Source organism: Centruroides sculpturatus, unplaced genomic scaffold, assembly GCF_000671375.1.
Source record: "Centruroides sculpturatus isolate CEXI.00-Female unplaced genomic scaffold, Cexi_2.0 scaffold745, whole genome shotgun sequence".
Taxonomy (NCBI): domain Eukaryota; kingdom Metazoa; phylum Arthropoda; class Arachnida; order Scorpiones; family Buthidae; genus Centruroides; species Centruroides sculpturatus.
The window spans coordinates 258312-275101 of record NW_019384870.1 but is presented as its reverse complement, the minus strand read 5'-3'; the positions used below and the strand labels follow the sequence as shown (position 1 = coordinate 275101).

Here is a 16790-nt window from a genome sequence, read left to right as displayed (position 1 = left end):
CATATAAAATATTCATATTAATAAAATCTGAATTATATTTTTTAAATCATTTATTTTGATTGCTTATTTGAATGATACAATAAAGTTGACTCTAGTTATGAAATTTGATAAATTTACATTGAATTGGTAAAATACAACTAATGAGAGTTAATCTAAGGAATGAAATAATTTATTTTTTTCCTTTGCAGTCTGCATTACTTATACACTCTCCATCTGTTCAACAAAGTTCTGATGATTTACTTCATGCAAATCCACACATTCGTAATTATCATCCCTTGGATTCCAATTTAACGACTGATGTACTCAGGTATGTAAATGTATTTACTAGTATATAAAAAGTTTTAATTTAGAAGCTTGCTATTTACTGTATAAATTATTTAATTATATAGGACAGTTGATAGCTTCTAAACTATGGCTGATACAATTTAAAAACACGATATCTATAATAAATCAAATTAAGTGAATTTTTTATTTTTATCAAATATTTTATATGAATGTTAAAAGCTAATTTTGTTCAATCTGTAGTAATAATAAAAATGTAGCCTTTTCCAATTTCATCTTTATAATTATATATCTTTAGTAGAAATGTTTTTTTTACCTAAAAAAACATTTCTACTAAAGATATATAATCATAAAAAAACTATATTTAATGATTTTTTTACCTAAAAATCATTAAATATAGTTTTTTTTATGATTCTTTGCAGTATTTAAATTGTCTAGACTTTATATATCATTAGAATTATTTACAAATTTAAATAATTGTAAATAATTAAATTGCTAATAATTTAAACTGTTACTATATATAGTTTACATCAAAAACATGTTCATTTGACCTATTAGAAACATAATACAATTGCTTCTGTCTTCATGAAATGTAATTATTTAGCTTTTTCAGTTTGTCCAAAAAATAAAGCAACCAGATGATTTTGAATAATATGAGTTTTTATATATGATATATGTTATTGATATGCTGTTATAGAATTATATGAAATGAATACTGAAGATAAGAATTTTACAGCTATTTGAGAACATAAGTAAAATGCTGGAATAAGGAACAATCTTCATAAATTAAAATCTTGCAATAGAGACTTACCTGTTCATTATTTCTTAGGAAAAAATTTGTACTTCATTCCAACATATCTCAGTCATTTTACTTACGCTCTCAAATAGCATTAAAATCTTGTGAAATACCTATTTATCCATCATCAATGAAACAATAGAATGAAATTTAAAAAAATACTTAAGCTATCAGATATTTTTTAATTTAATGATAAGAAATCAAAAGTTAATTAAGGCAATAATTAAATAGAATACAAATAAAATAGAACTAAATTATTTGTTAATTAATAATAATATAACCATTAAGGGTTTGCAATGTAGAAATAAAGTTTACTAAATTGCATGATATCATTAGAATGAGTGGATACTTCTGAAATGAGAGTGAATACCTGAAAATAAGTTCCTGAAAATTTCTAATAAAATGAATTCTTATAAATCAGAACCAGTACAACCATTACTTTTAATAGTTAAAAGTATAATTTGTTCCTTGGATCCATATTTTTTCACAAGTATAAAGTAATATAGATTTATAAACTTAAAATTCTGTAGCATTGCTTTTTAGTGTAAGATGATGATAATCATAATTCATTACAAATGTTAACAAAACTGATGATATATAACATACTATTAGTTACTTCATCATGAATAACATAAATTATGGTCGTTTTTCATTAATTTATATGCTTGTGTCTTATGTATTTATAATAATTCACTGAAAAGTTATCATCCTCTAGAGCAGGGCTTCTTAAACTATGGGTCGCGACCCCGTTTGGGGTCGCTTAGCGAAATCTTGGGGTTGTGAGATTTTAATGCAAAATATTGAAAATAATTTGTGAGAGTTTGAAAATGGCACGCTTTGTGTCATAGGTTTCGTGAGTTGCACTTCTGGTGTATCGAGACAACGATTCAGCAACATTGACTGTAGTGTGAACTGGTGTATTATTGTCGCTTTTCAGTGTATTCAGTTGTTTCTGTTCTATTGTAACACAAGAGTGAACTGTGGTAGTACACCATTATTGTTTTTGCAAATTTGTATATATCTTTATATTTTTTGGGTCGCGAAAAAAATCACAATCATAAATGGGGTTGTGAATAAAAAAAGTTTAGGAAGCCCTGCTCTAGAGAAAGTGAAAAGGAGTGAATAATAATGAGGAGTTTAAGAAAAAAAAAATTGGAAAAGTGGAAAAATTACATTATACTTTCCCTGTTTGCTACTTTATGTGACATTTCATCCAAGAAAAAAAAAATGTATCATGGTTTACTTTCTTGTAAAAGTATTTTACAACTAAATTTAAAATGGTTAAGATATTCATACATTATTAAAACAAGCAAAACTATTATTTCAGTTCAAATAAAAAGTATTAACAATGTGATTATTTAAATACTTAATTATAACCATTTTGCTGTTAAATGTTTCAGCCAAAATGAAATAGCATATATTTTTTAAAAACATATACATATTAATTTTACAAATTGCTCATGTAGATAGTTTTTCTTGACTTCCTTTTTTTTATGTAATCTTACTAATTCAAAATTTTCAGATTACTGGAAATTTTGAATTATTAAGATTAGATGTAATTAGTTTGGATTAGTGAAAATGAACTTTATAAAAATGAAGGAATACAGTTAGGAATGTAGGAAACAAATATTAATATAGTCTTATAAGATTGAAGAGTGAAAGATAGTAATGGATTGTAAAAGTTAAAAACTACTCAGGTTGCTTGGCAATGTGCAATAGAAATGCTATTAGTGCTAATATACTTACAGTAAATTTATATTCTTTTAAATAATATTATTTTTACTAGAATTTTTCTTCTTATAATTGATACTATAAATAGTCAGTCAGTTAAGTTTAAATGCAGTGAACAAAAAGAAATTTTATCAGTTTATTCAAAGTATTAGAATATTTTTTAATCTAAATAAAATTGTAATGTAAAATCTTAAATATATTATATAAAAAAGTTTAAATACTATAAAGTAACATGATCTGAATAATAATAGCTGATTTTTGTTTCACATAAATTTTATTGAGATTTCAAATGAATTAATAAATTTTATATAGACACATAATTATGACAATTGCAACACTAACTATACCTGTCGATATTTATGTGGTACAGTGGAAGAATATCATCAGTGATAATTGATCAAAAAATCGACCTTTAGGTTTGGACAGACTTCAAATGTGATGTGGTGTAGTTTGGATCAATATCCAAAATAATCACTTTCTTATTGCCAACAGGCAGCAATACATTGGGGCATCCCATCATACAGATGTTGTATGATGTCTTCGTTAAATGTTTTGCTAAGTCTTCTCCATGCCTTCACTCAAAGGCAGCAATGTTATAAATCAGATGTCTTAGTGTTTAATCAGATCTCACATGTGCCCAATGGATCATAATTAGATCAGACTATACTTGATGTTTCAAATAGCAAAAATTACTGTAGTCTGTCCAAATACAGCTACTATAGAGTCTTATTAAATTGTGGAGATTAAATAAAGATTAATTTTATTTGAATATCATTTCATAGGAATCTTGACAAACTGTTCCAAAACCTAGCAATGATGTTCAGTTTTAGTTTAAGTTCTTTAAACAATACATTCAGTTTAGGAACATGAGTTAGGAGTTTCATGTTTCAATTCCTGCTTGTTTTATTTCACTGAAAATATAGTATATCCTATGGTATTAATTCCTAATATCGGTGGTGTTACATTGGTAAATCAGATATCTGGTGTACAGAGTTCAATATCAGAAAATTGTGGTGTGATATGACATTTTTTACCAATTTTTGAAATGCAGGCATTAGAATTAATAAAGAAATGCCTTTATTTCCATGGTAAAAATTATGTTGGATAATGTAATTTGAAGTGAACAGGACTGAGACCATCTCAAATTATATAAAACTCAGAATATACAGAATAACAGAAAAAATCAGAGACACATAAGAAAATAATATATATTTACATTAAAAATTATGCAATAAATTTGATGTACTTTAATGAATAAAAAAAAGCTTTTAATTAATGTTGAAAAAAAGTAAAGCTACCTATAGATGGGGAAGATAGTCTCATTTACCTGATTGGACTGAGGTTTTGTTACATGAGGACTGAAGCAGTTTTTAATTTTTTTTATTTTTATGTAAATACTGAACATATTCATTATGACATGAGATGGTATGAAAAAGTTATACCGTGATGACACTGCATTATAGCAGTAGCAGGAATAAAAGCAGCAGTTAAAATAAAATTTTATCATGTGCCATAGATCACATAAACATTAGGTGAGGAAATTTACCTAAGCTGTAAACTAATTGTAATTCTGCATCTTTGACAAATACAAATGGCATCATCTGTCATATTAATGGCATCTCATATCATTACTCCAGACATTGGCTTGTATGGCACATTCTGCAAGAAGGTACACTGAGGCTTCTCACTACTATCAGACATATTACCAACAGACATCAATCTTCAAGTAGAAGCAGAATTTATTGCTGAATACCACATTTGTCACTTGTAACCAAACATGTTAGCTGGTGTATTTCAAACCTTTGAATCAACCAACCATTGTATATCTCTTGAACTGTGGGGAGACATAATTGCTGCTCATATGATCCATTTCTCTCTCTCTCTCTCTCTCTCACACACACACACACACACACACACACACACACACACACACACATTCCATGATAATCCTGAGTTAGCTGTAAAGTATATTGAACCCTCAGTGGTCTATTGCCGGTCCATGCTGACATTTTGATTCAGTTGTGTTGTAGCCTATCTTATGCACACCAATAATGCAATTCCATTCAAAAGATCTAGAGTTGAATAGTGACAGGGACAGACAAACTCGTCTGTCATTTCAATTTTTCTCATAATGACCAACACACGTGTATGCCTCATCTTTAGTTCTTTCCTGTTTATTTTCTGAACTTGTATCTTGAAAAGTGATAAGTTTTTAGTAACTTTTTCCTTTCTATGTAACAACTTTCAGAGGACTATTTATAAGCCAACTGCAAATTTTATTGTTTGTTAATTCTTCACTGTGAGTAAGAGTTAAGTGATTGACTCTTGAACCCTTTCATTGGATATTATTTGCATTAAAATTTTTTCTATTTAATTTATTTTATATATATTATTAATATTAGTTCATAAATTAACTGAAGTAGAAATGAATCATAACAATAAAAAATTTGGGCATTTGACAGTTATTTTATTCTTTGACACTTTATTCAGTTTAGGACAGGGGTCGGCAACCTGCGGCTCGCAAGCCACATGCGGCTCTTTGGATGTAAAGCTGCGGCTCTTTAGTTCCATACGCAAATATTTATTTTATCAAAAAAAAAAAAAACATTTAAAAATTGTTCTGAATCGATTAACGAGGATTAGGCACCGATTCTATCTCTCAGCCACTTGTACTCGCTTTTCACCGCACCCCTCCCCCGTGTCACTGTCGTCAGTCCGTCGGAAGCTCTCGAATGACGCTGTCGTCGGATGTTTCTATTATCTAATTTGTTGTGAAAAGCACTACTTATATATAATAAATAGATATTTTTTCTTATGAATAAATAGATTAGTTTTTTTATCAAAAAACTTTATTTATGCGAGTACTATTTATTGTTGGCAAGAAAAAATTTTGTGGCTCTTTAAAAACTTTGAAATTTTGTAAATTGTAATTTTGGCTCTTCCGACTCAAAAGGTTGCCGACCCCTGGTTTAGGAGATTGTCTCAAATTTTCCATTTTACTTTATAATTACATTTACAATGAACTTTAATGGAAATGAAGCAGAAGTAATGGAATACATTAAACACTTGCCAATTTGGGTTTTTCATAACTCAGACAAATTTTTTTGAAAAATGTACAATAATTTAACATTTTCTTGACAATAGAAAAATTATAATTATAATAGAATTATAAATTAACGAAAGTTTTCAATAAGTGGAAGTCCTTGTGATACCATGTTATATTACTATAAATGGTAACTTAATAAACTGTTTACTGTACTGTCACAAAACTTTTTGATTTTATTTCTTGTAATAATAAATTCAGCAGTATAACCTATATAGCTTATTAAAGTTCAGTAAAACTTCTGTATAGAGCTGGTTATAAAAAATTACTGAACTGTAAATTCATTGCCTTATGTTTGCATCATCAGAGAAAAAACATACTGACTCTGATAACCTTCACCCCCTATTAGTTTGAGTTAATTAGGATTTACTATATTTGAGACAGTATCATTTAAACTGCATTCCAATATGTTTTCATTTCAGAAATGTGTGGAAATGGTGGTATAAGTTTGCAAGTTTTATTTTCATTCTAGCAATTTTTTTGGGTTTATGCCATTTTGGATTACTTGCATAAAATTATAGTAATTCATGATATAGAATAACCATTTACTAAAGGTTTTAAAGTTAACAAGTAAAACGGCAAAACCATATTTGGGACAAGACTATGTCTCAGAGACGGAATCACTTTGATGCTCAAGGCAGGTCTCGTTCTCATTCATCTATCATCTTTGATATTGCTGCTTTTGGGCGCGATCATTCAAACTTCACTGGCCACGACCACGAGATTGTCCACAATACATCTTCGATGAAATTAACCTATCTAATTTCAAAATTTCTCTGTTGCATATTGGCCTCGGTTGAATTTTTGTCGATGCGTAACGAAAAGTTCCCGTTTTTTAAAAGAATAATCATGGCTATTGTATTGTCCAAAATTATTTTTTATTTTGCACAAACAATATACAGTTTAACCAGATTATAATGTCATCGAGTGTAACAACAATCCTAATATAACGTCAAATTTTTTTCTAATATAGTAAAATCGTAGGACCAATAATGTTAAAAAAAAAAAAAAAAAAAAAAANATGGTCAATCGATTTGGCTGAAAACATTAGTTACTTTTGATAAATTTTTTTTTGGCAACTTAAGATGTTGTGGTGTAGTATGGTATGTATTTTTTATCCTTACAAAACAAGAAATTTCTACATAGGTATTGTACATATTAATTAAAGTTGTAAATGTTTCAATAAGCTAAGAAATGCACAAAAATAATAATTTTTTCCCATCAAATATGTAAAAATTTAAAAAGAAATGACTATTCAAAACAATATGGATATTCCTGAAATCCAAATGAACAGGATCTAAATAAATGAATATATAGTAAATTTGTTAATTTAACATTCCATTATTCTTTTCCAAACTGTTTAAAATAACTATATAAATTTTAAAATGTGTAAAGTTCAAAACAGTCAGTTTCTAAATAGAAACGAAAAGTGAGTTTGCATATCTATGCTAAAGATTTAATGTCAAATTTAATAGAAATCATCAGAGAACCAGAATATTCTTTGTAAAGGACGAGTTGCTACATTAGACAAAAAAAGTAACATTATGAAATGATTTTATAAACAAGACTATGTCTTGTTTATAAAATCATTTCATAATGTTACTTTTTTTGTCTAATGTAGCAACTCGTCCTTTACAAAGAATATTCTGGTTCTCTGATGATTTCTATTAAATTTGACATTAAATCTTTAGCATAGATATGCAAACTCACTTTTCGTTTCTCTTTAGAAACTGACTGTTTTGAACTTTACACATTTTAAAATTTATATAGTTATTTTAAACAGTTTGGAAAAGAATAATGGAATGTTAAATTAACAAATTTACTATATATTCATTTATTTAGATCCTGTTCATTTGGATTTCAGGAATATCCATATTGTTTTGAATAGTCATTTCTTTTTAAATTTTTACATATTTGATGGGAAAAAATTATTATTTTTGTGCATTTCTTAGCTTATTGAAACATTTACAACTTTAATTAATATGTACAATACCTATGTAGAAATTTCTTGTTTTGTAAGGATAAAAAATACATACCATACTACACCACAACATCTTAAGTTGCCAAAAAAAAATTTATCAAAAGTAACTAATGTTTTCAGCCAAATCGATTGACCATCCTCAAGTTAATTGATAAAAATAATGATGTTCTAAAAATAGAATATATAAATTCAAATACAATGGAATAAATTCAAATAAAAAATTAATGGAAGAATTATAACAAAAAAAAAAGTCAAGGCATAAGTTATGAGCTCTTAAAAAACTTTTTAACTAAGTACTTCCACACAGATGGTAGCCTTCTGCATCCCTTGAATTAATGCACATATCTTGTAGCTTGCCCTTATAAATTTCAATCTTTTCTGCACTCCTCGCCAAAGTCGAGGAGTGCATGGACTTAACAATATCTGCTTCCTCCCATTTTACTATGGAGCCTTCAGCCTGTGCCATCTGAGATAATATTGTGGAATTGGATCCCTTATTGACATTATATTTGTGCTCCTTCAGCCTGATTCCCAAATTTCTTGTAGTAATTTGGGAAGAAGCAGATATTGTTAAGTCCATGCACTCCCCGACTTTGGCGAGGAGTGCAGAAAAGATTGAAATTCATAAGGGCAAGCTACAAGATATGTGCATTAATGCAAGGGACACAGAAGGACTACCGTCTGCGTGAAAGTACTTAGTTAAAAAGTTTTTAAGAGCTCATAACTTATGCCTTGACTTTTATTTTTGCATTTTTTACATTTTTGATATATTATTACATGATATATAATATTATCTGTTTTTTTTTTAATAATACATGTATATAAATATTTTGTTATAATTCTTCCGTTAATTTTGTATTTGAATTTATATATTCTATTTTTAGAACATTGTTATTTTTATCAATTAACCTGAGGATGGCCAAAAACATTAGTTACATTTTAAGAATTTTTTTCTCAGCAACTTAAGGTGTTGTGGTGTAGTTTATTATTTGCTGAGTGACTTTTGTTGATTACATACCATACTGTTTGTATATACCAAATACCAAATAACATTACCATATAAGTAATTTTAACATTCCTATTGTTTTCAAGTCAGTAAAGCATGTAAGTTTATTTTTAATCATTAAAAAGTACTTTCAGTATGGAATTTTAGATTTTGATGATGCACTAATTTTGATTAATTGGGTCTGGGCTCATTTAGTGTAGATAAATGGGATTGTATTTAATTCTGATATGCTAACCTGTATATATATTATTTAAGCAAAAACTAGTGTATTTTTTTTCTTTAAAATGTTTTTATTTAAATTTTAAAACTTTAAAGATTAGAGTCACTATTGATTGACTTCAGGTCTCAGAATGGATCACTATTTTTAAATTAGTCGCTTATTCTTAACTATTTTGCCGATGTAGCACTATTTCTCGCTTTTTCTGCCATTATGGGCAACAGCATTTTTGTGATGCCAAGCTGTCAAACATCACTCCATTCATTAATGTTTAAATACTTAAATCGCCCATAACGTCATTCTCTTGTTGCATGTTGAAAACTTCATGTTATTATGCGACTTTTGAGGTCTTAAAAATGTTAGTTATGCAATATCATAAATTTGAGAGCACACAGTCTAACGTTGACAAAAGTTTTTTCAAAGTGCAGTATTTTTTTCATTTGAGCCCCTCACAATTAATCTTTGCACCTCCAATTTGAGGGTGCAAAGTCTATAAACCAGTGTAAAAATGAAAACCAAGTGCAGAAAATGATAAACGTAATTTAAAATGACACTATTTATCATTTGTCAATTTTTGTTCTAATAATTTTGATAGTGTAACAAAATTACCGATTAAATTTTTTTTCAAGTTTGTTAATATTTTATAAAATTTGGAAAGTTTATTAAATTTATAGCTTTGTAACAGATTATAGGATTTATTGATGAATAATAAATAAAAACAATGTTTTACTTTCCCAGCTTGTTATGTATATAACATGGGAAAATATTGGAATCATGTCAGATTTGATCTCAGAGTTTTTTTGTATTGGCATCTATTTTGTTTAATATCTCAGATGGGGTAATGATTAAGAAACAAAATTTAGCGGGTAGCTTGTGTATATTGATGCTATTAAATTTTGGTGGTTATAGATAGAGGAGTGGGAAGATAGAAAGGGGTCATGTGTCATAAATCGAGTGGAGTTGGTGAAGATTTTACTCATTATTAACATTTATAATTTTATATAAAACTCTTCTCTACCCTCAAAATTAAACTATTTGCAGTTTTGTAATTATTAATTAATAATATAAAAGTTGTTTTTTAACAAATCTCGTAATGGATGGTGTCACAAACAGATTTTAAATTTGTTCTATTATATCATCATGTTTTCGTCAGGAAAGTTATGCATTTCATTTCTGGATTTTTTTTATTTAATGAAATGTCTTGTTTTAAGTTTTAATAATTTTGCGTCTCTGAAAACTTTTCTAATTAATAATTTTAGCCAATTAAAAATTTTAACTTGCAGAATTTAAGAAGATAACTCATTAGAAAGAACAGTAAATATACAGGCAATTTTTCTCTGAATTATTATTATTTGTTAAGAGACATGCCGTATGTGTTTTAATAGACACCTCTCATGTTTAATTACCGAACTGGCTGACCAACCTGGTACTTATTAGCCTATGGTTATGTTCTTTAAAAAATGAATAAAGAACAGATCAAAATATACAGATATATGAATGGGTAATTAGTGACCCCTTTTGCTAATTTTGATCAACCAACTTGGATTCGATACACTCGAAACCGGAACTCAGAAATTCTCAAGTGTCGGTTTCATCAGAAACTGGAGTCTGTTTGAGTCTTTGCTATAGAGGTACATTTGTGCAAACATGAGAACAGGGGAAAAACACATGAAAACAAACGTTTTGAACCAGAATTCACAACTGCGACACCGTTTATGCAGAAGCAAGAAACAAATTTTTTGTGCAAACATGCGAGAAATGCACACAAACATCTAGACACTGTGCAAGCATTAGTTCTAAATTATGATTGCTTTATTTATAATTACTATTAGTTAATAATGAAAATAAGTTGTTGTCCTTTAAACAAAAAATGTTCTTGAACTAAATTATAACGTCAAATGAAACAAAACCCATAAACATGAAATAACATTTGGACTCAACTCCTTACAAATAATGTATATCATCATGGCCAACTAATTTTATTTCAGTCAATGTTTAGTGACTTTTTCGTTTCTGGGAGTTACTATTCTCACTTATTTTGAAATCATTTTCTGTTCCAAAGCCTGTAGACTTACATAGAATTATAATAATTTGATACTGTACTTAGAAATATCACCAATTTTATTCATATTATAACAGTAATAAAATTATTTAAGTTAATTATACGTATACTTTATTAGTCTGTTTGTAAACTTCAAAAGTAATTTAAGAATACAAAACAGAATTTTTGTAATCATATTGATAAATATGATTACAAAAAAATGTGCTTTGTATTCTTAAATTACTTATAAATAAAAAATTATTACATTTTTCACCTTAAATAATTATAGTGGTCAAAGCATGTGAAAATAAATAACACAAGAAATAGTTTTGATTATGCAGAAATATTGGGAAGAATTCTTACTTGGAATAATTAAAATGGTTTCTGATTCTTAATTAACATATTTAAATATCTTAAATCTGTTAATGATTAGAAAACAAAAAATAGTTTAGGTCATAAATCATTGACATATTTTTCCCTATATTTCTGTTATATAAACTGATCAATTATTGACTTAAAATTTCTATATTGCCTCTCCTTAATAAATAATTAAATTTGATATTTTCTAAATGATTTTTAACAGCAGGTTACAGTTTCCATTTACATTTTTAAAATGTTATATTTAATATTTAAGCTAATGTAATTAATATTATAGAAATTCTTTGAATATTTTAAATTTATAATTTATTTAATTTTTCTATAGGTATGTTCTAGAAGGCTATAATGCATTGTCTTGGCTTTCTCTTGATCCGACAACACACGATCGTCGATCTTGCCTTCCCGTGCATATACAAGTTTTAACACAACTTTATCATGCTGTTGAAGCACTTGTGTGACATCATAAAAGTTAGCAAGCAGTTCAGGGAACAACTTGGTACCCGGGTTTTTATACATCTATTTTGCAATTAATCACAAATGTGAGCCTCTTGTTTTATGGCCACACTGTTTAACAGAAGGTCTTAATGAAAGACTTCTTACCAGTTTTATAAGTGTTTTATTTTCTTTGGACATTGTTGAAAGAAACTATTGAATACAGAAATCCTGTCAGAAATCAACTTTTGACATATCAGGATGATCTGTTTTTTAACTGTGAAGAGATCACAACTGTTTTGCCCAGAAAATAGAAGAGCAAAAATAAATCATTCATTTTAACTTATCAAGGAAAATTTCGTGTGCAAATTTAAAAAGTTGCAAGTGATATCTGCTTTCAATTGTTTTAAGGATCAATGGAAACTGTTAAGCAGATAAAACTGTTGTATATATGTAATGAAGATTTGTTAACAAGGCAATCTTGCCTTCTTGGTCTAAGATCATGTAACAAAGAGTTTGATGCCTCAGAATCGATCAGCAAATGTCATTCAGAAAGAAGGCTCAACAGATTAATCACAAATGTGATTCGTTCTTCTCTGTAAACTATTTAATGCCAAGTACAACCACTTTATCAAGAATGCAGTGTTATTTATTTTGTATATATTGTGCTGGAAACCAAGGAAAGAACTACAGATTTGTTAGTACATTTTGTATTGACATTCTTCCTACCAAATTTCAAAACTTAGCTACTTATAAGCTGATTATACAAATGGAATGTTGTTAAAATGAACATTCACTTAAGCAACTGTTGTAGTTTGTCTGGACATTGATCTTCAAGAGGCATTAATTCTTTTTGAAAATTTGTACAGAATATTGTACAGTATATATCAAATTTGATTGACTTTTTACAGAACAAATTTGACACTTCTATTAATCATGTAGTTATAATTGTTGAGTGATCACTATGTACGCTGTAACAAAGGCTGATGTTTTAGCAATTTGATTACATTATGGCAAAAGATGTATCCATATGTGAACATAACACATGCTCTTACCATTGTATATCAGTTATTGCCATTGCCAATTTTTAGGCATGGCTATCACATATAGCAGAAAATAAGAAACAAAGTATTTGACAAATATTTGTTTCTTGATCTTTAGCACGTAATATATTAATTTCAGCATTGCATTCAGTATCACTCAGATGCACGACAGACTATTTTAGAATATTTAATGTGATGTTGATAACAAGGGAAAAATTTATAACAATGCTAATTAAGACAGTTTATGTATATTTTATTCAGCAGAAAAGAAAATATCATTTTTTGTTCCATTTGTTGCAAAGTAAAAAAAAAACATCAGATGTGAAGATATATCATCCCAAAAAGCATTTGTACAATCTAACATCACATATTGAGTGATATAACCTCCTTTCTATAACTCAAAAAAGGGATATAAAACAATCATTATGTATTTTCACCTAGCTCATTACAGAATCAGAAAACTATATATATTATGTATATTATACTATGAATACCTTTGGAAATGCACAGAGAACATTTTCCATTATATTTGATATATTTATATCGATAGATTATAAAAAAGGATTATGGACCTGCCCACAGTAAAATCTATATATTAAAAAAGGTACACATGTTTATATTAATCATTACACTTCTATATAATTTTTTTAAAACCTATTTATGATATTTATCTCTAGTGATCATGTTTTTGTTCTAAGTGGAAAAAAAGAATGTCAATTTTGCAGCAATTTCTTCAAATCAACAAACCAGCAATATGAGCATTTTGGAGGAGCAATATATGCTGCCTGTTGTGACAGACATTGCAATTAAAAACACTGTTAATATATATAACCTGAATGTATATAAAATATATATTACATATATGTATATATATTATAATATAAATATTATAATATATATATGTATGTATATATATGCACCAAACACAAAACATTCATCTTTTAGTAAAGAGAGAGAGCTTATGTCTTACCAGCACTTTTTGGATGATCATAGTAGTCCGATTAAATGTTTTTTGACTTATTAGTCATTTATACCATTTTGTAAGAAATTGTCTTCATTTCCAGTCATGAACATTAACATTTTATTTCCTTGTTATAAGAAAAAAGTACATGAAGGTTCCCTCAAATGTATATAATAAAAACCTAAAATAATTATTGCTAATTGAGTAAGCAATATTTGCCAAACAGATGTCAAACATACTTAAAAATCATGTGGGGGGAAAATCTCCAAATAAGCATTGTAGTTGATAATATAAGTTGTGCTGATAGTCATTTATATAAATTATATNTAGCTAATATCTATAAAGCGTATAAATAATTTGTACTGGGAAGAATTTATGATTAAATTTTAGTTAATTGACAGGAATGTACTTATGAACTACGAGGTTATAAGATGATAATTAGTTTTAAATTGGAACCTTTATAAGTGGAGTAGACACTTGAGTTCGTGTATTACGTAATTTTTATGAAATTTAAATATAGTTTAGAAATATGAGAATAAGAATTAATTTTAAAAACGATATGTATATAAACCTGTTGTAGATTAAGTCCCCTAGACACTGAAAATTAACGGTCCTTCTACATAATTTTATGACAAACTAATGACGTTAATTTTTATCCATTTTCGAGGTCCCTGTTATCTAACATAAGTTGGCACCTACTGTAAACAAACATTTTATCGGTATCAATCCGCCGAAGATTTTCTTTGGTGAATCACAAGTGGCTATACACATGTCGACCAGTTCAGCCAGGGTGACCACCCGTCCTACTGTGGGAGGACATGTCCTACTTTCACAGATAACTACTACTGGGTCAATACGTAGTCATTAATAATAATAAACTTTTCTTTTCATATTTTTATATTAAATAATGGGTACAATTGCAACAAAGAGTAGTATTTAAAACAACAATAATAGTATATCAATTTAAAAATATTTACTTATCAATTTTTAGTGTTTTGTGCTTTTTTTTACTACTGATTTTTATTGTTTTAAGCTGGGTTGTCAAATGTCCTGCTGGGAAGCATTATAAAACTTCAAATGTCCTACTTTGACTATGTCAATATCTAGTCACCCTAAGTTAGCCCCTTTCTCTGCACGTGTTAAAGCAGATCAAGAGTGGTCACAGCTATTTAAAAATTACAGAGATAATACTTAAAGTAGGCTATAAAAACTTTTCTGACATTTTTACGTAGCTGTTTAAACACAAAATATATTTATAATTGTGTGGTTGAACATGCTTCAGAATTTTTATCTACACAATTATTTTATTAAATATCAATAGATATAAAACAAAACAAAAAGCAAATTCTCCTGCAATTCTTAAAGATCATTCGCAAACCTCCAACTAAAAATGTTATGGCAATGTTTGAATTTACCTACGTGATATTTATATAATTAAAAAATTATTTAATATAATTATAGTGTAAATTTACTTCATCAATCATCTGTATCAGAAGTTTGAAACAACAATAGTTACTGTAATGGATGGAAAACAAAACCGAAATGCTAATTTCTGCGGACGAATGAGATGCAACGCGGTTTCTAATTGATGAACGTAGGTTTAAACCAATAAACAAAGGGGATGTGTCAGTTTGTTTACAGTAGGTACCAACTTACGATAAATGAATTATAGGTATGTGTATAGGTATAGGTAGTTTGATTGCCCACTAGCCTAGTGGGCAATCAAACTATCCAATGTTTGACAGTATTTTGAAAAATTTCCTGCAATAGTTTGATATGACTTTTGCTGTTTGTTAATTGTAATAATAGAGAGGTTGCGGCCTACGTTTTCGCGATGAAAACGTCGGCCACAACCTCTAATGCTAATTGTGAATCATTTATAAGGAATATTGACACTAGCCAAACTGGCCATGACAGGGGTTTCATTCATACTGTAGATATTTTGTAATGGTATGAAAAAAGTTACTAGTTTGAAGTATTAAAATCTTCGGAAGCAATATTTTTAGAAGAAAGATTTACTGTGAAGAAAGTAATGGACTGTGAGGTTCAAAACAGAATAGTTTCTTTTAGAGTTCGGATCGAATCGACTTAAATCTAGTTCTTAAAATATCACTCGCTAAAACTTGCGATATTTTTAAATTATCCTATTTCCATCTATCATCGTCCATTTTATGAAGAACTGATAGAAATAACGGGAAGAAGTTTTAAAAAATAAAGCCAGCCATAAACAATTTGGTTGGTTTATTGCTAGAAGCATGATTTCGATATATTTATGGTTTCCGTATTGTGAAACCCCAAAATGAAATCGTCACCAACCAACGCCAATAAAAGCGCAACATCAAACTACGTTCTTGAAACTTAATAATATCAAGATTGTTGATACAAAGCAAGTTTAAATATAACTTGCTTTGTATAATGTAACATGTCCTCAAAATTTCAGCCTTCTAAATCCAATGACAATGAATTTTAATTATGTTTTACTTGTTAAGTAAACAGTTGTTTCAAATGAATCTAGGATAAAGCAGATTATCATAAACAGTAAACACCCGACAACAGCTACGTAGTCACGTGTGATCGAAAAGAAAACTCGTTGCTAATGGTAATCGGAACCGGAACGCTACTGGATTGCCGGTATAATTGGTCATACACCTAACTTCTGAATGCTAAATTAAACGCTACGCTGTTACGAAAGAAAATCTCTCGTTGTTACGTGGAGCCTTAGTGAATAAAAAGCGCCCAATCACCTGAAATGAGACAAAACAGGAAATCACAAAACGCGTGCGAACAGTAATTTTTATCCGCATAAACGACGACGTGCG

At 28.4% G+C, this 16790-nt stretch overlaps 1 protein-coding gene across 1 annotated transcript in view; it reads left to right on the top strand.

Moving 5' to 3' along the window:
• Positions 1 to 14291, top strand: part of LOC111630884 (mediator of RNA polymerase II transcription subunit 13-like) — a 145816-nt gene extending 131525 nt beyond the window's left edge. Inside the window, exons 28-29 of the mRNA XM_023375043.1 lie at positions 189 to 307; positions 11861 to 14291. Of these exons, the coding sequence (XP_023230811.1) occupies positions 189 to 307; positions 11861 to 11993 (252 nt within the window). The 3' untranslated portion in view covers positions 11994 to 14291. The remainder of the gene's footprint in view (positions 1 to 188; positions 308 to 11860) is intronic.
• Positions 14292 to 16790: the final 2499 nt, after the last annotated feature.